At 39.9% G+C, this 25,427-nt stretch overlaps 1 protein-coding gene across 1 annotated transcript in view; it reads right to left on the minus strand.

Moving 5' to 3' along the window:
* TPRG1 (tumor protein p63 regulated 1) overlaps window positions 1–25,427 on the minus strand; it is a 106,434-nt gene that overhangs the window by 70,225 nt on the left and 10,782 nt on the right. Inside the window, exon 3 of the mRNA XM_004424581.3 lies at window positions 1,340–1,516. Within this exon, the coding sequence (XP_004424638.1) occupies window positions 1,340–1,516 (177 nt within the window). The remainder of the gene's footprint in view (window positions 1–1,339; window positions 1,517–25,427) is intronic.

The raw sequence follows: 25,427 nt of genomic DNA on the forward strand, positions 1-25,427 counted from the left end.
CCTCTACTTTATACGGGATGCCATCACAACATGGCCTGACAAGTAGTGTGTTGCTGCGTTCCCGGGATCCGAACCTGCAAACCCCAGGCTGCAGAAGCGGAGCGCGCACACTTAGTCGCTGTGCCACCAGGCCGGCCCCAAGACATTTTTATTCTTATATATTTATAGACTACTTCTTTCAAAAAATGAAATTGCTGATTATCACCTATGGAGATAATTCTGGAGAACTGAGAGTCGGGAGTGGGAGAGATATTTCCAGAAAATAAACATTTTTGTGATGTTTAAATATACAATTATAATGCGCATATATTATTGAAAAATCTACCAGCTTGAAAAGTTAGTGAACTAAATCAATCAATCAAATCAAGTTAGGGAACTCAATCAATTAATTGCATTGATGAAAAGAGTAAATAAAAAATGGCTTTGATATGGTATGCCTTACGTAAGTGAAACCAATTACTTGATCAAGCTGTGCTTTAGAAAGATTTTTCAGTTCTTTCTCTGTGCCAGGCCCAAGGCAAGGTGCTTAAATGACAAAAACAAACAAACAAACACACAAACAAAAAACAAATGTACCTGCCCTCAAGTTGCTCACAGTGTAATGGGAAGAGCTCACATTCAGAGGCTCAGAGAAAGACTGCTCTCCTTCTGGCTTAGATCTAAAATGTCTAGGAAAGGCAGTTCCTTCTGAAACCATAACAAGAGCCTACTCAGCTCAGCAAGTCTCTTCTGTAGACCCACCAGGTCTCCTGGTAACTGTCAACATCTCTAAGACAGTTGACCTCCTCTCCACTAAGCTTCCAGAGAAGATCCCAAAGAGAATTCTTTTAAGAAGAGCTATTAGCCATCGTGGATTCTGTCCATTGAACTTTACAGCATAGTTTCAATTCCAAAGGCATTACACTTTGTCCTACGTCCACTCCTTTGGTTTTGCTGTTTCTTTGCTTTGGAATATTCTCAAACTTTTGTTCTCCTTCTTTGGCTAACTCATACCTGACACCCAATATTGGCTCAAGTGCCTCTCCAGGAAAGCTTCTCTGATTCTCTGCCACAAGAATTAGGTTGAGAACCTTTCCTCCACGCTCCCACAGCTCTTTCCACCTTACTCTCAACCTTTTACTTGTCAGGTTCTCATATTAAAGTACAAATTTACTTAAAGCTGTATCCCTGGTGTCCGACATGGAACAGGAACTCAATGATTGATGGATTCAACTGTAGAGCTTCACTGTTCTCCTCTGGGTTCTCCCAGCTTACTGTGCTCAACTGACTTTGTGACTGATTTCTCTATATGCCCTGCCCCTACTGCACCACCTTCTCAAGTCTAAGACATCATACTCACTTGTCCAGTGACATCCTAGGGAAGGCAAACTTGCCCAGGCAGATGCGATAAACAGCACTCAGGGGAATCCGCTGCAACTGCACACAGCTGAGCATGATGAAGTCATACTTGCAGATCAAGAGAGTCTGGTCTGTGACCAGCAAAATCCTCTCCTTCTCATTGTTCCAGTGGTCTATCCTGTAGGGATCATCACAGAGAAGAAAAGTTGATGGCACAATCTTTCTAAGTTAAAGATAATGGCATTCGCCGAAACATTTCTAGTAACACAGAAGATGGTAAGGTTTGAGCACCTCAGAAGAAAAAGGGGCTGAAGAATACCTAATGCCTTTCTCTTTTCTCAGTCCAGCCCCGCGACCAAGGGAGGAGGGAAAACAGAAAGTCACAGGGATATGTTTTATGGCCACAGAGCTCAGAGATGTTTACCCATGACGGGACCCATCAGAGGAAGAGCAAGTTTGTATCACGTTGGCTGTCAACTGATTCGCGTTCCTCCACATCTTCTCAGTGCTTAGGAAAACTTCGTGGAGAAAATCTTCCTCCAAGGACATCAAAAATGTCTCTTTGTTCTAATTCAATCTGTACCACAAACTTGACTCGCTATACATTAGCTTATGCTAATCTCCAAAGGTTGAATTGTGACCTTTTTTATCTCCAGATAAAATAGAGACTTGAACACAAGTTCACTGACTCCCAAGCAATCACTATTTCAGCTCATTCTATCATATCCTTGTGGTAGAAATATAGTGAAGCAAGTGGAGTGGGATTCTTATGAGCCAAGGACAAAGTAGACACTAGATAAGTGTTTACTGAATTGATTTGCTTCAGACTTGAGAGCCTTTTAGGGCATGCATGGAAAGTTCCGACTGAGGGTTAAGACTCTCTCCAACAGAGAGAATAAGAAGGAATCAAAACAATGGCTTCTGGCTAAAAGAAAGTGAGCATGGCCTGTAATTCCTCTCACCCTCAGCACTTTTTTGCTGTCTGTATACTATAGCCTTTAGGATACAGCACTTCATGACTTTTATCAGAATTGTTTTAGTATATGTTTTGTTTTCCCTAAAAGACTGAAAAGGATGATTTGTGACTGAATCCTCAACACAGAACCAATCTAATGTACAGATAGTATGGGCATCACACTTTCATCCATTCTCACACAGCAACCACAGAGCTATTTTTAAAGTACAAACAGAATGACATCACTCCCCTGTTCACTTTATTAAATAGCATCCCTTTGATCTTAGGATCAAGTCCAAGTTACGTAATATGGACGGCAGGTCCATGTATGGTCTGGCCTCTGACCAGAGTCATCTCATAGCAGGCTGAGAACACTCATTGTCCAAGTCATGGTTCAAATGCCTCATTCAAAGAGGATTTCTTAAATTCCTATATAAACTTAACCCCCTATTACACTCTCTCAAAGCATCCTGATCCTTTTTCCTTTGTGGTACTTATCACTGTTTGTAAGAAGGAATGGTATGTAAAATGTTTAGCAACAGCTACCACATGGACACTGCCTGATCAGTACAGAGGATAGGGCAATGCCAATGAGTAGGGATTATCATCCCTACATGTAAGTGTGTGTTTGTGTGTGTGTGTGTGTTCCATGAAGGCCGAGATTGTGAATGCTGGGCTACTCTGTCCAGTTCCTGTCAAATAGCCTGCACTAAATAAATATCTGTTGAGTGAATAAATGAACACCAGTCATCATGATTTTGGAGGCCTTTGGGCTGGGTGAGGGTCGGGAGTGGGAACTTCCAGCTCTATCACTTACTAGCTCTGTAAGACCAGACATTTCTTCTGTCTATGGCTCATGTTCTTATTTGTAAAATGGAGACGATACTAGTACTCATCTCATAAGTTTGGGGAGAGGATTAAGGGGAGTGATTCTCAATCAGTACTCTATAAACTAGCTGTTATTATCACTAGCAGGGACCTAAGTCACTGAGTAATTTTGGGTAACCCAAATATATGCCATTCCTCAGCGCAATCTAAAGACAGACAGGCAAGAGAAAGTTAGCAGTTAACTCAATGGGTGGAGGAAAAGGAGGAAACATGGAGAGAAAAAGGGAGATGAAGGAGAAAGAAAGTGGGAGAACCAAAAGAAGGAAGAAAAGAAGGAGGAGATCTGAGATCGGTGATGGAAGCCCTGTGTATGCTGGCCATTATGCACATACAAGTGTTAGCTCTACACCTCCCCACAACTCTTCAAAGACAGTCACATCTAAAGTCACTCAGCTAGAATACAGCACTAGAGCTCGTGGTGTACAGTCCAAGAGATTTGGTTTAAATCTTGGTTCTACAATTTCCATCCATTCCAACAGCACCGTGATTCTCAACTCCTATTCCACTGAGACCAGGAGAGAATTCTTGATAATCTGTTTAACACTCTCAGTTTTAGTCAGAAAGAGACGGGAACTCTGAAATGTCTTATCAGATATCTACATAAATTCCTCTAAATAGATTGCATCTACTTAGCAGCAAGTTATAAGCTGCTGCCTAATAAACCAGACGTGTTTTTAGTCTAAAAAAACCACAGCTTTTGGTTGAATAGTTTTACTGAAAATGTCAGCACTCCATAATGAGATTTATTTTAAAAGGTAAAGGATTCGGGAAAAGAAGAATTCTTTTTAGGAACACAGAGTGCTCTGCTGTGACACAGACTCTGCATAATTTACATATTGGGAAAGTCTGAATTCAAGCAAACACACAGGATTATAAATAGTTTAAGGCCACCATCTCTAGCTCCTGGGTGGTATATTTATTTATTTAGACTTCAATCACACCTTTTTCCCCAAATAACTCATGGAGAAAACATTGAATTTCATATTTGTAATATTAATATAAAGTTTGGTTGGCAATAATATCCACAACAAATACAAGAGTAAGAATAACAATAACATATTGTGTTTGTACAGCTCGTGGAGGTTCACCAAAGCCTTTGAAGATCAATGCCCTTATTTAATCCTCACAACAACCCTTCGGACTAGATGTTAATACCTTCATTTTAAAGACAAGGAAACTAAGGTCCAGAGACCCTTAAAATGACTTGCTCCATGTTTTACACCTAGCAAGCAGTAGTGCAGGGACCTGAAACAGGTATCAATCAAGACACCAAATCCACCCATAGTGTCCGTTTTCTTCCCAGTACCACCCACCTCCAAATAGAGGTCCCTTCAGTGTGGTGTAAAAATGTGGTAAAACCCACTTCTGGAAGGAGCCGATGTGATGATGTATACCACTCTTGGAATTGCTCTCTCTGGCAAACCTCTCACCCAAAACAACACTCATGGCAGTCCCTTACAAACCTTACCCTTTCCAGAGTTCCCTATCTTGGGGGAAAACCCTCCTTCTATCCAGTTATGCGAGCTAGAGACTTAGGAGTCATTCTGGACTCATCCCATTTCCTGACCTCCTATGCCAAGTCCTAACCATTTTACTCCCAATATATCTCTCAAAGCCCCTGCTTATCTCCATCTCAACCTTCACCATCCTAATCCAGTCTTCCCTCATCTCTTGCCTGGACTGTTACAATCACCCTCTATCTAGGCTTGGGCTTCTAGTCACCTAGACCTGGTTTACCTACATCTACTCTTTTTTCCTTTCAACCTCATCACCATACTGCAGTAAGGTGGACTTTAAAAAAAAACAAATCTGGCCTTCACCTCCCCACTCCAGCTCAAACACTTCAATAGTTCTCCATGGCTCCTATGAGAAATGATGAAAATTCTTCACCTGGTCTAAGAGGCTCTGCAGGGTCAGGCCTTACCTATTTCTTTCACCTCATCTCAGGCCACATCTCTCCACTCCATTCTCCTTGATCTTCTTTCAGTTTCTTGTACTCACTGTGCCCACTCCTACTAAAGGGACTTTGCACATGCTGTTCCCTCTTCTGGCAATGTTTTTCCTAATATTTTTTACCTAGTTAACTCCTACAGTGCTGAGCTCAATTACTTCTTACACTGGCAAGCTTTCCTAGACCTCTGTGACTTCTTTTCTTTCTAACATATACTTTCATAGCACTGCACATTTCTCCTTCACAGTATTTATCCCAGATGCAATTTTACACTTATTTCTATGATTGCCTAATTAACGTCTGTGTCTTCTCCTATATTGTAAACCCCACAAAGACAGAATCAGTTCTTAGCATTGTATCTCCAAGGTTGTAGGTATCCAAAAAATATTTCTGAAATGAATTAGTAAAGAATTACCAACCCCTGTGCTGTGCAAACTATATGCTTTGGGGAATCCTATCCTCAGGGTTACACATTGAAATACTCCACTCCAAAATAGCACATTTTCAAGAAATAATCGGTAACATTGGGAAAATGTGCATGCCATAAGAGTGAGAAAGAGCAGGATACAACATGTTACTTCCAATTTTGTAACAACAACAGCAAAAATATACATAGATGAAAATGTTAATACTCATTATTTCTGAGTTGTGGGATTTCAAACGACTTTATTGCTTTTCATGCTTCTATTAGCCAGAGATTAATTTTTTTATAGTGAACATATTTTACTTTTATGATAAAAAAGATATTTTTAAAAATAAAAAATCTCACCCCTCCTTCATGTTCTCAGCTTAAATGCTGTCTGTTTCACGGAGCCTTACCCTCACCTCCTCACCCCAAGTGGATGTCATCTTTCTTTCCTTTAAATACATGCAAGCCTCTATCAGTGCCTCAGCTGGGGCCCTCGTCATACCCTTCTCTACATGAGGGTGATTTCTGTACTTGTCCTATTGTTTCCCCCACGTTTGATGAGAGACCATCTAGTGGAGAGATGGTGCCTAAGTCATGTCTGGGTCCCCTCACTGTGCCCAGCACAGAGCCAAAGAGAGAGCAGCGTCTTAGCAAGTGAGCAGAACATGGAATTAAAAACTAGGACCATAAGATTCACCCCCTCAGGTGTGAGAGCCAGTTTCTCCCGGCAGAAGATTTGCTTCTGCTCCTCTTGCCCCCGCTGTTCCTCAGCACCACCGTCATCTCACTATTTGAGGAGGAAGGGGCCTAGACCCTCCAGTATAAGAGGGAACGCAGGAGCCCTGCAAGATTTGCAGTTTCCTGGGATGACAACAGTTTCGCCAGCAGAGGGCAACAGCGAACTAGCAAAGACGGGCCGGACCCAGCAGAGCAAGTTTCCAGGACCCCTACCCAGTTACTCAAATCATCCCAGATGCCCGCTCAGTGGCCCCAGCCCTATGCCTAACAATACTTTCAGTTGCTCATTTAAGGCTGTGTCAAATCAATTTGTTGTTTAGAAATGATTTTCCTCCAAAAAAGATTTTTTTCTAATAGTGTTCCCCCCACACACACATGCACATGCACACAAGCACACACACAAACACCATTCACCAGAGGCATCTTCCCTGATACTGAATAGAGTGACTATACCTGATTTACAAATCAATCTTCCTTCATGTGCCCCTCCAGCCTCTGAGCATAGCCCAGCCCTTGAAAGAGGAAGACAGTATCTTGGCTAGCCAGGAATCGGCAACCCAAGAGAAAAACACTGAATCATGCATTCCACACATATTCCCTGAGCACCCAGTGAGTTCCAGGCCCTGAAGAGAATCCAATTTCGGTTTGCTCTTCAAACACAAACAGATGAAAAATGCATGGCATTGAAGCAAAGCAATTTCCCTCCCCCTGAGTTAAGTGAAGTCTTATAAAACCTTTAGCTAAATAATCCACATGCAATTCTTTTAGTCATTTGGTTACTCTTTGTTGGGCCTCTCCAATTTGTTTAGAATAGAAGACCCTCCAAGTAAACACAGCATTCTAATAAAAACCCGATGTCTGCAAACCTTCCCTGTTCCCGGGTCCCCTGACATGACTTCCTGTGGTTCATTTTTTCTCCCCACTATCCTGTGCAGCCAGTTATGTACCAGGCTTTGAACTAGGTGCTGGGAATAATGAGAAGAGCATTCTGCTCTTAAGGAATACACAATTCTCTAAGATGTGAGATGAAACCACGTAGGGAAGAGACTTGATAATGGTAACACAAGTCCACAGACTCAGGTATCCAGATTCCCAGTCCATTGCCCACAGGGCTGAGGAAAATGAACCCCAGGCATCTATCATTTGATGCCCTTGAAGAAGATTCTCTTATCAATATTTCATTTCTTGCTGTTTGGTGAAGACCTCAGTGTTGGAAAAGCACAAATTGCAAAGTACAAATGAATCTTTGAAATGGACACAAAAAAGGTGTCAGGGGTATTTATTCATTTCTTCAACAGTTCTTTAAATTGTACCACTATAGGACAGACAGTGTCCCCCTAAAACATAGACAGGATGGACCTGGAAATATCCATTTACGTATCCACAAAGACTATTATTTTTCCTAAGTAAGAGAAGTCCTATCATGGAGATTCATATTGTTTCAGTTGATTGCCAAAAAAACAATGGTCAGTTTTTCCCTTGGAAAACAAAGGGGTTTGTGAGTTCTAAAAATATAATAAAAATTATAAACAATCAGTTTTAGTTTGGAAATTACACATATATATATAATTTATATATATAAATGTGTATGTATATGTATATATACAGACGCATATGTACACGTATGCCAGGTCTGAAGCTTCTGAGATCTACATGCAATTATGAATAATTCTTTTTTTTTTTTTGTAAGATCGGCCCTGAGCTAACATCTGCCAATCCTCCTCTTTTTGCTGAGGAAGACTGGCGCTGGGCTAACATCTGTGCCCATCTTCCACCACTTTATATGGGACGCCGCCACAGCATGGCTTGACAAGCGGTGCATCGGTGCTCGCCCGGGATCCGAACTGGTGAACCCCGAGCCGAGGCAGCAGAGCACACGCACTTAACAGCTTGCGCCACCAGGCTGGCCCCCTGCACTTATGAATAATTCTGCCATGCATTTTTCTTAGACTGTAATAACAGATGCCTCTATCGATTGGGGGTCTTCTGTGGATCAGGTATTTTGCCAGATGCTATGTACGTGTAACTTCTTTTAATCTTCACCAAACAATCCTGATGAATACAGGTGAGGAAACTGAGGCTCAAGGAGGTGTTATGGACTGATCGTTTGTTTCCCCTCAAAATTCATATGTTAAAACCCTAACACCACAATGTGATGGTACTAAAAGGTGGGGCCTTTGGGAGGTGATTAGGTTTCAACGAGGTTATGAGGGCGGAGCTTCCATGATGGGATTAGTGCCCTTAAAAGAAGAAGAAGAGACACCAGAGCTTCCTCCCTCCAGCATGTGAAAACACAGTGAGAAGGTGAGCCAGGAAGAGAGCCCTCACCAAGGACTGAATCTATAGGCATCTTGATTTTGGACTTCCAAGCTTCCAGAACTGTGAGAAATAAATGTCTGTTGTTTAAGCTGCCAAGTCTACAGTATTTTGGTACAGCAGCCCGAACTGACTAATACAGGAGGTTAACTTGTTCTAAGTAACATAGCCAAGATTCACCCAAGGTATGTTTCACTTTAAACCCTTGACCTCTCTACTTTACCAAACCACCTTCCACTGGGAAGGTAATGAAATCTCTCCATGTAATCAATAAATATTGCAAATATCTGTACTATATCGAAGACATTGTATAGGTGCTCAGACTATAAGGTCCTCTACAATTGTCTCTGTCCTTAAGAAGCTTGTCATCTAATGTGGGAGAAGATAAGTACATCAAATATCATGGTATAGAGTGATAAATAATAAGATGGAAATTTGTATACTATCTATGGAAATCTCAATTAATGGTTAACATTTATTTAGTTCTTAGTTTGTATGAGTTTTTGCTTTAAGTGCTTCATATGGATTACTTCATTTATGCTCACAGCAACCCTGTAAGGAAGGTAGTGTCACTATCCCCATTTTACAGATGAGCAAATAAAGCATAAAAAAGTTAAATAACTTGCCCAAAGTCTTACAGTCTGAAGTTCTAGAACTGCAATTCAAACTGAGGGAGTCTGCCTCCAGAGCCCATGATTTTAACTAAACACTTTGCTTTGCAGAAAGACATCTAAAATCACCTAAGGCTCTAGGTGAAGTGTGCTGGAAGGTTTTGAAGGATGAGCAGGAGACAGCTTGATGCAGAAGGCAGAGTAATTAATTTTAGACAGATGGAGTTGCACGTGTGAACACGTACAGGGACACGTTCGGGATGACTTAGATGAAACGTGTTCACACAGTATGTAAATGAAAACCATCGAAATAGAATTACTCTAAAAAAGGAGGATAGCACCCATGAAGTTTCTCATTCAAGATTGCTGAGATGGGATCCCAGGCATTTATATCCTTTTATATCTGATAAGAGCTTAATGTCTAAAATATATAAAGAACTCATACAACTCAACAACAGAAAAAAACAAACAACCTGATTAAAAAATGGGCAGAAGATATGAACAGACATTTTTCAAAAGCAGATATACAGATGGCTAACAGGCACGTGAAAAGATGTTCAACATTACTAAGTATAAGGGAAATGCAAATCAAAACTACAATGAGATATCATCTCAGACCTGTCAGAATGGCTATTATTAAAAAGACAAGAAATAAAAAGTGTTGGAGAGGATGTGGAGAAAAGGGAACCCTCCTACACTGCTGGTGGGAATGCAAACTGGTGCAGCCACTATGGAAAACAGCATGGAGATTCCTCAAAAAATTAAGAATGGAACCATCATATGATCCAGCTCTTCCGCTTCTCGGTATTTAACCAAAGAACACAAAAACACTAATTCAAAAAGATATATGCACCTGTATGTTCATTGCAGCATTATTTCACAATAGTCAAGACTTGGAAACAACCTAAGTAGCCGTCAATGGATGAATGGATAAAGATGTGGTATATATACACAAGGGACTACTACTCAGCCATAAAAAAGATGAAACTTTCCCATTTGTGACAACACAGATGGACCTTGAGGGTATTATGTTAAACGAAATAAGTCAGATGCAGAAAGTCAAATACCATATGATTTCACTCATATGTGGAAGATAAACAACAACAAAAACAACAAACACACACATGGATATAGAAAATAGATTGGTGGTTACCAGAGGGGAAAGGGAAAGAGGGAAGGTGAAAGAGATAAAAAGACACATGTGTACCGTGACAGATGGCAATTAGACTTTGGGTGGTGACTGTGATGTAGTCCACACAGAAATCAAATATAATGATGTACACCTGAAATTTATATAATGTTATAAACCAATGTTACCTCAATAAAAAATAAATTAAAATGTAAAAATATAAAAAATAAATAAAAGCTATCCAGATGCAGAACCAAGGTTTTGAAAGACCAGGGCATTTTCTGGAGCTGATACAGAAATTTGAGTCATTTCTAAAGCTTTCAGCCACCCCGATGGGACCTCTTTCAGCTTAGACCCAAAGAATCTTTAGGTGGCACTGGAAAATTAGTGGATTTACCCGACATTTCAAATTGGAATGCCTCAGAGTATTTCCAAGGAGTGCTTGTCCAATCCAAATAATTAATCCTGACACCCTCACTTTATCAAAAGTTCTCTAAACTCTAGGAATGAACCACTTCTGCTTCTTATTCCCCCAGCCAGGATAACTAAGATCAGAGAGCATCACTATAGCATGTCATAGTCCCAGCGTGGTCCTGGCACAGAGAAACTGCTTTGGGAATGTTAATTTCTTTTTTTATGTCCCTTCCCTGAAGACAAACTGCACTTGACCAGCAGTTTTGTCAAGACTCTACAAATGAGTCTTCACTTCATTTTACACTTAAAGTGCTAGATTCCTGAGCAGTGGTGGGACCTATCACAGAGGCCTGGGGTTGGAGACGCAGCTCTGCCCCTTCCCAGATGTAAGATCTTGCAAAAGTTACTTATCATTTCTAAAATTCATTTTTCACATCTCCAAAATGAAAATAATAATAGTACATACCTCATAGGGTTGTTGTGAATTTAAGAGATAGTGCATATAGAACACTTATTAAAATACAAAGCACACACAAAATACTCAGTTATTGTTGGCTATTAATATGATGATGATGATGACGATGATGATGATGAACTCCTTTAAAACCCCTTTAAACACTTGTGCAACATTTATTGAATTAACAAATAAATTAATGAATGAGTGATTGAAGCAAATCCACTTAAAGAGAACTCCTCAAACCTATCACAGTTTTCAGAAATACAAAATGTTTCTATTTTGATTTCCTAAAAATTAAAACGGCGGTCATTAATTTCATATATATAAGACAAGTGTCTGCCTGTTTACCTGTTTGTTTGTCTGACACAGCTGGGTGCATTTTCATTATATTGAACGTTATATTTGAGTTACTCTAACTTAAAATATAGACTATGCACTGTATGTGAAACTTCCTTTGTAGATGGCTGCTGTGGGAGCCCTTAGAAGATAAGGACCAGGAGTAGTTGAAACAAAGACCCACAGGAAACACATTAGAGTGTCGATTGCAGGAGTCATGTCACATTCCTTTAGATACTCTAGCCAGAGAAGACAACAGCGGACTCAAATATAAGCCCAAGTCAGAAGTCACAGAGCAGCAGCTAAGGATTATTGCTCAAAGTCAAGTCATTGATTTGCAATTGAACAACTTCTCTCTATGTGGCATTAGGAAGGTATTTCTTTAAAGAACCAATACCTGGAAATCGGTCCAGAAATAATCCCACATAATGATCCAACAAATATTTATTGAGCAATTATTATACTCCAGGCTGTAGTGGTATAGTGGTGAACGAAACAAGCCCCTGTTTTAGGAGAAGACACAGACAAAAAGAAACAGACACATAAATATAGAGACCTAGACAAAAGGGAGACAGGTGAATACCTGTAGGAATAGTATCTAGGAGAGTGAAGAGCTAGTGCAAAGGCCTCGAAATGGGACCCATCATGTTTCATAAAACAGCAAGGAAGCCAGGGTGGACCAAAGCAAAAAGAGCCAGGAGGAGAGTGGAGGAGATTTAAGCAGAAGCCAGATCACAGGCTGGAACAACCACAGTTTCTTTGCAATTTAGGAATGTTTTTCATATTAAATGGTTATTATCCTCCATTTTACAGTTGGAGGAACCAAGCCTCAATAAAGTGACTCCTATCTAGTACTAAGTAACAAAGCCAAGGCCAGAATCGAGCTCTTCTGACCCCCAGCCCAGACCATATATGTTCCATCTAGCTGCTTCTCCCACTTATTTTCCTATGCTGCTAGGCAACTTCGCTCTTTCTACCACAATACCATCAGAAAGAGGATATTTTAAAAGCTACACAAAAGACAAGACTCTGGGCACACCCCATCCTTCTCTCTTTCCCACAAAATGACTGAATAGCTGTTGAATAGCTCAAGTCCTCCACAGCACACCAGGAGCTAACCAGGGGCCCACCCCCTGAGTGGCTCTCTCCTCCCCTGAATTCACTGCAGGGAACTCACTTGATCAGAAGCCAAGGAAGCTGGCAGGAGAACAAGGACTAATTTTGAGGAGGCGGCAGAGAGGGGAGAACAGAGGGACAAGATACAACAAATGTTCACATTTTGCCACCTCCATTGTTGTATTTTTTTAAAACGGGAGACATGTCTGCTTACTGTACTGTTAGTTACAGATCTCTGGGTATAGGAGACACAGCCCAGATCAGGCAAGCCCAAGAAAAGGAGATGTGTTATAAAAATACTCTGAGGAATCCCACAAAAATCCAAGAACAGGAACCATGCTCAGCTGGGCTTTATGAAACCTGGAAAGTCACAGGAACAAAAGTTACTTTCTCAGAGGCTGTCTCGATCACAATTTCTGTGTGTCTCTCTACACATCTCACCTGTCTCCTCTTGACTGGTGTGCTCTCTCTGCTCACTGCCAATGTTCATTTCTCTTTAATTCCATCTAGCCTATGACCTTTAATTGTTTCCTTTGTCTTGACTATACATGAATTTTCAGATCCGCTCTCATAGCTAACTGGCTTCTGTAACTCTGTGTCTCCCAGTTCAAATTCTCCAGACAGGGAATTCTTTTCGTCCAAGTCATTCCTTTGAGCTTTCTTTTTGCGTCACAGGCCAGCTAATGGATTAGCCCCTCTTTGTCCAATCAGCTATGGCCAGGGCCTGAAGTTACCCAGTAGAAAACAGGAATTGCCCGTGAGGTATACTTTATTGCTATTTTTCAGAATTATTTTAGCTATTCTAATTCCTTTGTCTTTCCATAAAAATTTTAGAATAATCTTGCCTGCACCTACAAAACATCTTGCTGAGATTTTGAAAGGAATTATGTAAACCGATACGTCAAATTTGTGGAGAATTGACATCTTTACTATATGGGGTCTTCCAATCCATGAACACGGTATGTCTCTTCATTTATTTAGATCTTATTTGATTTCTTTCTTTAGCATTCTGTAGCTTTCTGCATGCAAGTCCTATGCATATTTTATTAGATCTACACCTAAGTATTTCTTTCATGAGTGATTATAAATGTTATTGTATTTTTAATTTATTTTTACTTCTTTAATGCTAGTGTATAGAAATACAATTGATTTTTATATGTTGATCTTGTACCCTGAAACCCTGCTAAACTCATTTGTTAGTTCTGAGAATTTTTTTGTAGATTCTTTGGAATTTTCTACAAAGACTACCATGCCATCTACAATTAGAGACAGTCTTTATTTCCTTCTATCTGATCTGTATGCCTTTTATTTTCTTTTCTTGACTTATTGTGCTGGCTAAAACTTCCAGTACTATATTGAATAGTGGTAGTGAAAGTGTACACCTTTGCCTTGTTCCTGATCTTAGGGGGAAATCTGATCTTTTCCGAATAGCATGATGTTAACTGTATGTTTTATGTAGATGTTTTTTATTAAATTGTAAAAGTGCCCCCTCTGTTATTTTCCTGAGAGTTTTTATCATGAATGGGTGTGTTGAAATTTGTCAAATGCTTTCTCAGCGTCAATTGATCTGATCATGTAATTTTTCTTCTCTGGCCTGTTAATATGGTGGATTACACTGATTAATTTTCCAATACTGAACCAGACTTGCATCACTGGCATAAACCCCACTTGGTCATGGTATATAATTATTTTTCTATACTGCTGAATTCTATTTTCTGACATTTTGTTAAGAATTTTTGCAATTATATTCATGAGGGATATTGGTTTGTAGTTTTATTTTTGTAATGTCTTTTTCTGGATTTAGTATCAGGTTAATACTGGCTTCATAGAATGAGCTGGGAAGTGTTCCCTCCTCTTCTATTTTCTGGAAAAGATTATGCAAATTAGTGTTCATTCTTCTCTAAACATTTAATGGAATTCTCCAGAGAAACCATCTGGACCTGGAGATTTCTCTTTTGGGAGGTTTTGATTACAAATGCAATTTCCTAATTGTTATAGGTCTATTCAAACTATCTATTTCATATTGGGTGAGTTGTTGTAGTTTGTGTGTTTTGAAGAATTGGTCCATTTCATCTAAGTTGTCAAATTTATGTGTGTAGAGCTGTTAGCTGTAATCACTTATCATCTCTTTGTTGTTTGCAGGGTCCGTAGCGATATCGCCTGTGTGAGTCCTAACATTCAGAATTTGTGTCTTCTCTCTTTTTGTCTTTGTCAGCCTTGCTAAAAGTTTGTCAATTTTATTGAACTTTTCAGAGGACCAGCATTTTGCTTCATTAACTTTCTCTATTGTTTTGGGTTTTTTTTTTTTTCCACTGATTTCTACTCTTATCTTTATTATTTACCTCCTTCTGCTCACTTTGGGTGGGTTTGCTCTTCTTTTTCCAGTTTCTTGAAGCAGGAGCTTAAATTATTGATTTAAGACTTTTCCTCAATTGATTTGAAGGCTTTTCTTTCAGTACTACAAATTTCTTTCTCAGGACTACTTTAGCTGTATCCTAGAATTTTGATATATTGTATTTTTATTTGCATTCAGTTCATTATACTTTTTTATTTCCTTTGAAACTTCTTCTTTGACCCCTGGATTCTTTATAAGTATGTTGTTTTGTTTCCAAGGGTTTAGAGATTTTCCTGTTATCTTTCTGTTATTGATTTCTTGTTTGATTTCATTGTAGTCAGAGAACATACTCTGTATGATTTCTTTTTTTTATTTTTATTTTTTTGTGAGGAAGATCAGCCCTGAGCTAACATCCATGCTAATCCTCCTCTTCTTGCTGAGGAAGACTGGCTCTGAGATAACATCTATTGCCAATCCTCCTCCTTTGTTTTCTCCCCCAAAGCTCCAGTAGATAGTTGTATGTCATAGTTGCACATCCTTCTAGTTGCTGTATGTGGGACGCGGCCTCAGCGTGGCTGGAGAAGCGGTGCACCTGGGATCCGAACCTGGGCTGCCAGTAATGGAGCGCGCGCACTTAACCGTTAAGCCACGGGGTCGGCCTCTGAATGATTTCAATTCTTTTAAATTTGGTGAGGTTTGTGTTGTGGCTCAGGATATGTTGGATCTTGGTATACGTTCTGCAGATGCTCAAAAAAATGTGTATTCTTCTATTACTGGATAGAGTGCTCCATAAATGTTAATTGGATCCTTTTGGTGTCATTGAGTTCTTCTAAATCCTTGCTGACTTACTGCCTATGTGTCATATCAATTATTGAAAGAATGGTGTTAAGTCTCCAAATATAATCATGGATTTATCTATTTCTCATTTCAGTTCTATCAGTTTTTATTTCACATATTTTGTAGCTCTTTTGTTTGGTGCCTACACATTTAGGATTGCTCTGTCTTCTTGGTGGATTGACCCTTTTATCATTATACAATTCCCTCTCTGTCCCTGGTAATTTTCTTTGCTCATGAGTCTTTATTTTCACTAAGTCACAAAGCACAGCAGTTCAGTTAAACTTTGTAGTTCTTTCTACTAAACAAACCATTGGAAGCAGAGGCTCCCTCCTCTTCACATTGATTACTCCTCCTAGACAACTCCATCTTCCTTATAATAAGGCATTTTGAGACAACCTAGGGACCCCATAGAATGAAGACAATTTACCGTTTGTGAATCAGACAGCACATTTATTCATAAGAGTCTATAATAGTTGTTTTTATAACAGCTGTAGTGGCCTAAATGTGTTGATAGACTCAATATTAAGATTGAGTTCTTATTTATTTTCTTTAATAAAACATACATTGGCAGGCCTCTAAATAATCAAGATTAAGTTTACATTATTGGGAAATTATTTCCAGAGCCTACTGCCTTTCTAAAAATGTCAACACTCTATTTGATACCTTTCAGTAACCCAAGAAAGAAATGCCTATAATGGTCTTGAAGGAAACGTCCAGGCAGTGGTATGCCGTAAACGGTAAACACATTCTAAAATAATAATGATAATGATGATGCCCTGATTTCATTTCTTTGCTATAAATTCTCCAACCATGACTGATTTCAAGATACCAAGTGAGGTCACTGGACATGCAGTTGGAAGAGATGCACATGGTTGGCTCTCATGAATGGGAGAGCTCACCACACCACAGCATCAAAAGAATGAAGAGGGGCCAGTATAGGGCAATGCAGAGGGCAAGGTGTTGTCAAACTGGGAACACATACCCTGTCTAAAAGCATTCAAATGGCCTATGGAACTCCAATTTGTGACTCCAGAAAAAAATATAATCCAAACTCCTTAGCGTGGCATTCAAAATTCTTGACTTTCCGGTTGCTTTCTACCCTTCTGGCTCTTGTTTCTTGTTCTCTCGCTCTTGATCACTATAATCCAGCCACACTGAACTGTTTGTGGTTCACTGAGCCTGTGTCTGTTACTCTGTACATATTCTTCCCTCTTCCTGGAATGTTCTTTCCCATCATATCTTCTTGGAAATTTCTCTTTATTCTTTAATCCTGGATATCACCTTCACCTAACTCAATAATACAGACACAGTGAGTTCTGTGCTCCCATAGAATCATTTGCAGGACCTTATATCAGGATTTATCATACTCTGTTACAACTTCGTTTACATGTCCTCCTTCTCCACAAGACTGAGAGCTCCTTGAAGATGGAAATCTTGTCTTATTTGCCTCCATATTTTCATCTCTTAGGGTGGAGTCTGGCTTATGAAAGGATCTCTGTAAATATGTAAATGAATGTATGAAGACTGAATATGGGTAAATAATAATAATAACAAAGTCAACTCTTATGTGGCACATACTATGTAGCAAAAATTGTTGTAAGCATTCTACATATGTTAAGTAATTTAAACCTTAAATTAATAACCCTTTTTACATTCCCATTTTATAAATAATAAAATTGAGGCCCAGAAGATGTAAGAGATTTGTACAACCAAGATCACATAGCTAGTAAGTTATGGAACTGGGCATTTAGCTGCCTCAGACTTTTTTCACTTCTTGGCTCTTTCTGACTCCTCCTGAACTGGTAGCAGTCTTAGGAAAACAAACACTTCCAAGTACATTTGTGACTGCAGTAACTAAATACCCTCACTGTCCTATAATTCAGGTCACTCAGGGACCATTAACTACCTGGATGAGGCTGCTGCCACAGGGAATTTATAGAGAAAAGCAATGTGTTTAATTAAGTGGTTGTCGAAAACACCCACCCAGTATAAATGGAATCTGGCAACAGAGGTGCTTTTGTTGCTGCCAGAGCCCTGCCACAGGTCATTAACATCTTGACAGATTTGAGGCACTTCTCAGCCCGGGTGCTTTCACCCAGGGACAGAAGAAGTCTCGTTGGGCTTTGAGCTGCTTGGAGATCCAGGGAAATGGAGGCAGGACTCAATGGATAGACCCTGCTAGTGTCAGTGAAGGGCTTCAAATGGTAGATGACTCTATTAGAATTAAATTCAAGCCAAGTCCATGAAAGGTTCTGAGCCCCTACCATGGGCCAGACACTGTACTAAGCACTGGGAGCTGGGCAGAGACGGGCTTGGACAAAGGGACTCACAATCAGGCCCTGCCTCAAGGAATGCGCCCCTCACAATGTGCACAATGAACTACACTATGTAGCATAACGTGAGCACAAAGAAGGTAGAGAAGATTATTCTGGATGAGTTAATGTGGAAAGGCTTTATGGACATAACATTCCTGAAGGACAGCAAAGGTCTGGACGAACAGAAAGCAGATAAAGGAATACAAAATAGAGCAAATTGGGTGAGTACAATCACAAGGCCAAGGCATTGTGTCAGGAACTTTGGGGAACAGCAAGCAGTTCAATCTGACAGATAGAATTTGTAAAGGGGCATAATAGTAAATAAGGCTGGAGAGGAAAATTCAGTCCATGATGTGTAGGGTCAACAGAAGAGTATGGAAGCAGTGATGACCCACTGAAATCCTCAGACTATAAGCATGAGAGTGATCTGGACAAGTGCTCCTCAAATTTTAGTGTATATAGGAATCAACAGGGGATCCTGTGAAAACACAGATTTAGGTTCGGTACATCTGGGGGGGTCCTGAGCATCAGCATTGCTAAGTTCCTAGGTGATGCTGGTGCTGCTGATTCCAAGTTCACACTTTGAGTAGCAAAGAGTCTAGAATAGATGGAAGCATGCAAAAATGAATGGGGTTGGGTAGGAGATATATTTCAGAATGTTAACTTAATTTGCATAGTATATTTATTATTCATGACTAAAAGGATTAGGAATCCCTGATTTCTAGGGGGTTTTTTTGGTCTTTTTATTGTTTAATTATAAGTAGCAGTATTTTTCATTACAGAAGTAGCTCAGCACTCCTTCTGACATAATTAGACTGTGACAAGGCAAAGTATGATTGGGCCTTAGCCCATCAGCGACACCCACCATCCCCTACAGGTATCTGATTTTTCAGTTGATTCTGAGAAAAGACTAAATAAAGTCAAATGAACAGCAAAGGCAGAGAAAGATCTGGAGAGGAACAGAGTAAAGGTCTCTGAACCTGTCCAATGAATCTCGGACCCTCCTTCCTGCAAACAATAGACAATCAACAAAGAAACCAGACACAGGCGCAAGAATCATTTAACCAATTTAAACTGCAGTGATCGCTGTGTCGGGAGATGAAAAGTCACAAAAGCCAGCAAGAGCAGTGCTGTGAGAATACCAGTAGGCTGGGAGAGAGGTCCCGTGGAGTCAAGCCCTCCCGTGACCCTTAATAAGTGGTTGCCCTTAGACAGGTCATTTAATCTCTGGGTTTCTTGATCCGTGAAATAAAGCCAACAGTTCCTCCTTGCCTTCTCCCGTGGGTCTGTTTGAGGATCAAACATGAGAGCGATCACATGCAGTACTGCTTTGGGAATCCGTGCACTCCAAAGAGGCTCCCTGTGCCTGGAAAATAGTTCCCAGTAGCCTGTTCCTGAACATTCCTTCCTCTCCCACAATGCCATTCTTTTAACATCCAGGATAGAATTTTCTTTTGGAGAATCTTTCTAAATTAAGCAGAGATGCTCTGCACACTTCCACTTAACCCACCAAGCCCAAGAAACAGAATTCTGAGTTTATCCAACATATTTCTGCCAGAGGACTCACAAGCTACAATTTAATAAGGAGCACATGTGGACTCTTTGCACAATAGCAAAAGGGCTATTTTAGCAAAAGTCAGGACAACATAATGTATTGAAGCCCGACCTCTGCTACTTTAGAGCTGTGTTACTCTTCTGAGCCTTGATTTCCTCATCTGTAAACTGGAGGTAATGTTTCCTACCTCAGCAATTACTAGGAAGATTAAATTAAATGAAGGAGAGCACTTTTTAAACTATAAAGTGTTATAGAAATATTAATTTTTACCAAAAAATAAATGGAGAATGCCTTATATATTTTCATTTCTCTTCCCAATCATGAAGTCTTACTGTGCCCCACTGGTAAATATCCCTTATTTGGTGCTTCAATTTTAAAAGATTAATATAAACCCTTAAATTTGTGTAGCCATTGATAGTTTGGAAAGTAATTGTCCAATAATGGTGAATGACTGAGTAACTTTACAAAAACTATACGAAAGCCAGGAAAAATGCAAGAAAAACCTGAGAGAAATGCCATTTAGAGATCATCAAAATTATATGTATTATAACAATAGAATGGCAAATGCACGGAAAGCACTTACAACACTTGGTACAATTTAAGTGCTCAATAAATGTTATCTCTTGATATCACAACAATCTTTGGCAAAAAATGCATGGAGAAAAGCTGGATATATACCAAAATTAACAGTGGCTGTGCTTCTTTCAAGAGTAGTGAATTTCTAACGGACTAAAGAATGTATTAAAACAAATTCACTAATTTTAAAAAAAATGGCAAAACCTACTCAAGTTCACCCAGCTACACTGATAGTAAATAGCAGATCCAGGATCTTCTGATTCCAACACAAGTCTTCTGATTCCAAATTTAGGACTCTTTCTATGACACCAGGCTGCCTCTAGACTTCACTTTCGTCTACTGTCTATATGTTCGACATAGATAGTTAATTGGATTTCACATATTTATTACACCAAAGTCCTAGGAGAGAAACCTAGGTGGGTTTAGGGGAAGGTAGACAATGAAACATACTGTAGGTATTTTCCACAAAGATGAAGGGCAAGAGTTACTTTATTTCAGCCACTAGAGGCAAGTCTTCTTGTTGGGGAATAAGAGGAATAAGAACAACAATCCTCCATCACCACTTCACACTAATGTGTGTGGAGAGAAGATCCCATCTCCTCCTGCCTCCTTAACCACCACAGAGAAAAACATCTCGTGTACATTCTACTGAAGAGCCACTTCATTGCCATCATATCACACTTTGTGAGACTCCGTAAAGTGTCAAGATGTTCTCCCTGGTGCTGGCTTAATAGTTCACTTCTAAAAGGGCACACACAATTTTCTTAAAAAGTCCTTTCCCGAAAGGGCCAAGAAAGATAGTGAGAGGAGGAGACAAAGTTGAGATAAACACCATCCTGTCTTGATAGCTGTAGAGGCATATGAAGATTCTGGAAGGGCTGGGCTGGAGGCCTGGGTCCTAACTGGAGTCTCCTAGGGTATTCTTAACGGTTTCAGCTAAGTGGAATCTAGCTGGAGTTGATGGTTGCTCTCTCCAGCTCTCCTTTTGGCCTCTCTGTCCATCCTGCTCATATCCTCCACCTAAGTACCTTCAAATCCATTTTTCTAATTTTATTGAATAATGTATTTATATAAATTTAGAACATCACAAAGCAGCTCACCTGAACTAATTCGGGTGACATCCCTTGGAAAATGTTGTTACTGACAATCTTATTTTATGTCCTTAGCTTCTATAGAATGCAAGGCTATAAGAAACAAATAGGTCAAGATTACTGTCCCTTTTGAAAAACCACTTATGGAGATAGTATCTGGACCCATATGTAAAATCATCTATTCAACCTCTCCATGTGGATGCTCTCTGGACACCACAGACACATTTTTTCCCAATAATATACTCAATAAGTTCTGTAAGAAGTGAATGACAAGGTTGTTGAGAGAATTAAGTGAGATTGTGTGCACAAAGTTCCTTCTACAATATTTGCATATGGTGGTTTCTCAATAAAGTAGAGTTATCATTTCCTTCTAAAGCTGGAATGATGGCACAGTCAACCCATCAGTTTCCCAGGTCAAAGCCCAAGAGTTACCCTGGACTCCTTCTTCATGGACTATTGAACAGAAAGATCCATACAGCCCAACTATGTCAGGTATCGGTTTATTGCCTCCCAGTTCCCAATGCACCCTTTGGTATATGCTCCATGATAAACAACAGAATTTCTGTAAGCATTGCTCCTTTAAATTGTACACCTTGTTATGCTTTCGCAGTAGAGAGCGCTAGAGGGGTATAGCAGGAAGAAGAGGCTTTTTGTAATTTCCAGCTTTGGCTGAGGGTCAGCAGTGTCAGTGTGAGAACAGCCAGTGGCATCTGCCCCAGCCAAGTGCCCAGAACACAGACCCTCTGCAACTTTGTGACATCTGCCTGGCATTAAGCTCTCCTCAGCCACTTGCCCAGACTTCATCCATTCAGATGAGAAAGGTGACTTTTTGCTGAATTGGATAATAGTTTTTGAATGCTGGAAGACTATTTCCTCAGTTTTTGTGTGTGTGCTATTACAGTGTAACAGCCACAGACACTGAACAGTTTTTTTTTTTTTTTTTTTTTTGTGAGGAGATCAGCCCTGAGCTAACATCCGCCAATCCTCCTCTTTTTTTGCTGAGGAAGACGGCCCTGGGCTAACATCTGTGCCCATCTTCATCCACTTTATATGGGACGCCGCCACAGCATGGCCTGCCAAGCAGTGCGTCGGTGCGCGCCCGGGATCCGAACCAGCGAACCCCGGGCCGCCGCAGCGGAGCGCGCGCACTTAACCGCTTGCGCCACCGGGCCGGCCCCGACACTGAACAGTTTTAAGTTTAATCGGCATTGTTAACATATTTGCCATTACTTTCTTAAGTTTAAACAATCAACAAAACAATAAATCAAGCTCTGATCTGTAGTGTTTGACAATTTCCATGGTGTAAGCACCACCAGTTCCGAGCTCCCAACATGGCATCACTGAATGTGGGGTTGAGAAGAGATGGTAGCACACCTTCATATAGTATTTTCCCTACCCAAATACAATGCGTATAAATAACCCCAACAGCATAACATAACAGCAAAATGAAGTAAAATAATCAGAAAATGAGGAGTTTTGAGTACATTACCTTTGTTTTAAATTTAACTTATTTGCTGTGAAATTTTATATAATTTAATTTTAATAATTAACAACTGACTCTCAAAATTCACCTCTTATGAGCCAGTGTGAACCAGCTCCAGCCCACCACTGGATCAGACACTCGCTGATGTTGCACAAGTTTCTAACTTGTCACCCAACCTCCCATCTATTCACCAATCATTCACATTTGAAACATGTGCAGGTCACAAACCCTCATCCACAATTCCAAATTCAACAAATTTCTGAAAATGGCAGCTGTGGTGCAAACTTACTTTGTGGTAAAACCAGGTCAGAACCAGCATGAGACCATCTATTGTTTTTATTTATTCTATTTTTAATATCACATGTTTCCTTGCAGAAATATTAATGTGTTTGATTATGGGGGGCTGTCCCAGACATCCATTTGGGGCATAAATAAACAGCATATGCATTATTTTACCTCTCTAAAATCTGAAAAATTCTCAATCTGACTCACATCTGGTCCTGAGGGTTTTGGATAAGGGATGTGGACCTTTAGTGATCTTTATAAGATATAAATATAGTCACACTTTCTCACCCTTCAGTGCCTCCCCATCACCTATGGGACAGAATCTAAGTTCTTAAACATGATGTATGAGGCCCTTAAGTACTTCTCCAGTCTCCTCTCTTGACAGTTCCCACCTTGCCCTCCTATATCCAACTACTTCTAGGAGTCTGGCCAACCATGACAAAAGATTGAGCTGGGTTCATTAATCGCCCCACACCTACACCTTACACTCTTGGGAAGGAGTCAGAACCCAGCTAACACAGGGTGCAGTCCATCTTCCTTGTTCTATCACTTACATGATCTTCATCTGGCCACTTCATCTTTCCTAGTCTCCATTTCTCATTTATAAAATGGGAATCATAAAACCAGCAAAGTTGTAATGAAGCTAAAGCAAGTTCACGGAAGTGAAGATACTTTATAATGTGCTATCTACATCAAAAGGGTTTTTACTGCCATCATTCTGAAATTGGAATACTTATTTGAAAGCAGACATTCTTTAAACTGTTGGATGAGCAGCATCTCATAAAAGGAGCTGAAAGTTGATGTGCATAAAGCCCAGTCATTTCTGTCACACACAAAAAGCATTATGCTTGAAAAGAGTCTTGTGTGGTTGGTGGGGTTGGGGAAGTTGGTTGATATTACAGCCCCTGTAATTCATAAGAACTGAATGGATGGGTCTCCTTCCATTATAAAAAAGAAGAGAGGGGACAGAGTAGCCCCAGGCTCTCACCTTTCTGTACCCCCCTGTGTGTTTATAGATTTATTTCATTTAGTTTTTTTTTTAGTGCTGTTGTTATTTGGGTGGGTTGGTTTCTGTTTGTTTTTGCTCTTGTTATTTTTACCTTTCCCTATATTGATGCACTACAAACAAAAGACTTAAGTGTGAAAGGTCATTCGAAACCTCTATGCACACCCCTCCTTTGACAAAGAGCCTCCCATCTTCTGCTCAAGCAGTCATAGTGACTGGGAGCCTATTCATTTAGTCCAGAGGCCTGAACCATCTTCTTTACAACTGGCATCTCTTTCCATGGCAAGAAGGCAGTTTGAACCAGCTGTAAGGCTTAACAAGCAAAGAAAAGAAACTGATGAACTTTTACTACGGTAGAAATGACTGTAATCAGATCTTTTCTTGAAAGTAGCTTTTGATGGGGGTGGGGGAGGAGTAAGAGGATTTTGGCAGAGAGGAAAACCAAACAGAACACAAAAGAACTACCATTTAAAGAGGAGAACTGGGTTCAATGTGCAAAGGAAGACAGTCTGTCAGCAAACAAGCAAATGTGAGACTGCTCGAAGTTCCACATACACAGGATACATCCCTCATTGCTATCCTTGATATAAATGGGTACCAAAAAACAGAAGAGAAATAGAAAACTGGTTGCCAGATAGTCCTTACCACCTCTTTGAGCTTCCTTTAGGTTCAAAACGGGGTGCAAAACTTGGATCTTCGGGGCAAAGCTGTTCCTATTTATCTGAAAACTACTGGTTTCACCAGTCATTCTAGTTGATGTTAAATCAAACACACAGAATTACGATGCTAAGCCTCAATGCAGATCACACACTCTGATTATCTTTGGACAATTGCTATCTACAGGCCTTTATAATCAATGAACAAAACATTCAGACAAATAAAAAAACAAGTCAAACTTCTATACAAATAAAACCAAACAATTAAAATACGCTCTATTAAGGAAATTACTGATTCTATTATCTGAGAATTCAAATATAGCTGCTACTGGATTTGGAAAGACTACATTTGCTCGTTCTTCCTTATAAGTGAGACGCATTTTTGGAACAAAATTTGTAAGGGTTTACTTTTGATTTGACCTTCAGAGTTTAACTAGACATCTGTCCTAATCAAGGCAGACTTTTCATTTGCACAAGTCAAATTTTACTCTGCAGATGGGAGGTGGAAAGTGGGGAATGAAATGTGTGTTGGTAAAAGTGAATTAGTGAAAAGCCTAAATTGTAGACTTTCCTGTTCATTAGAGGTAACCAGAGATGATAGAAATGGAGGTGGATAGGATAGAAATAAAG

Source organism: Ceratotherium simum, chromosome 15 (assembly GCF_057802395.1).
Source record: "Ceratotherium simum simum isolate JZ-2026a chromosome 15, ASM5780239v1, whole genome shotgun sequence".
In the NCBI taxonomy this organism is placed as follows: Eukaryota; Metazoa; Chordata; class Mammalia; order Perissodactyla; family Rhinocerotidae; genus Ceratotherium; species Ceratotherium simum.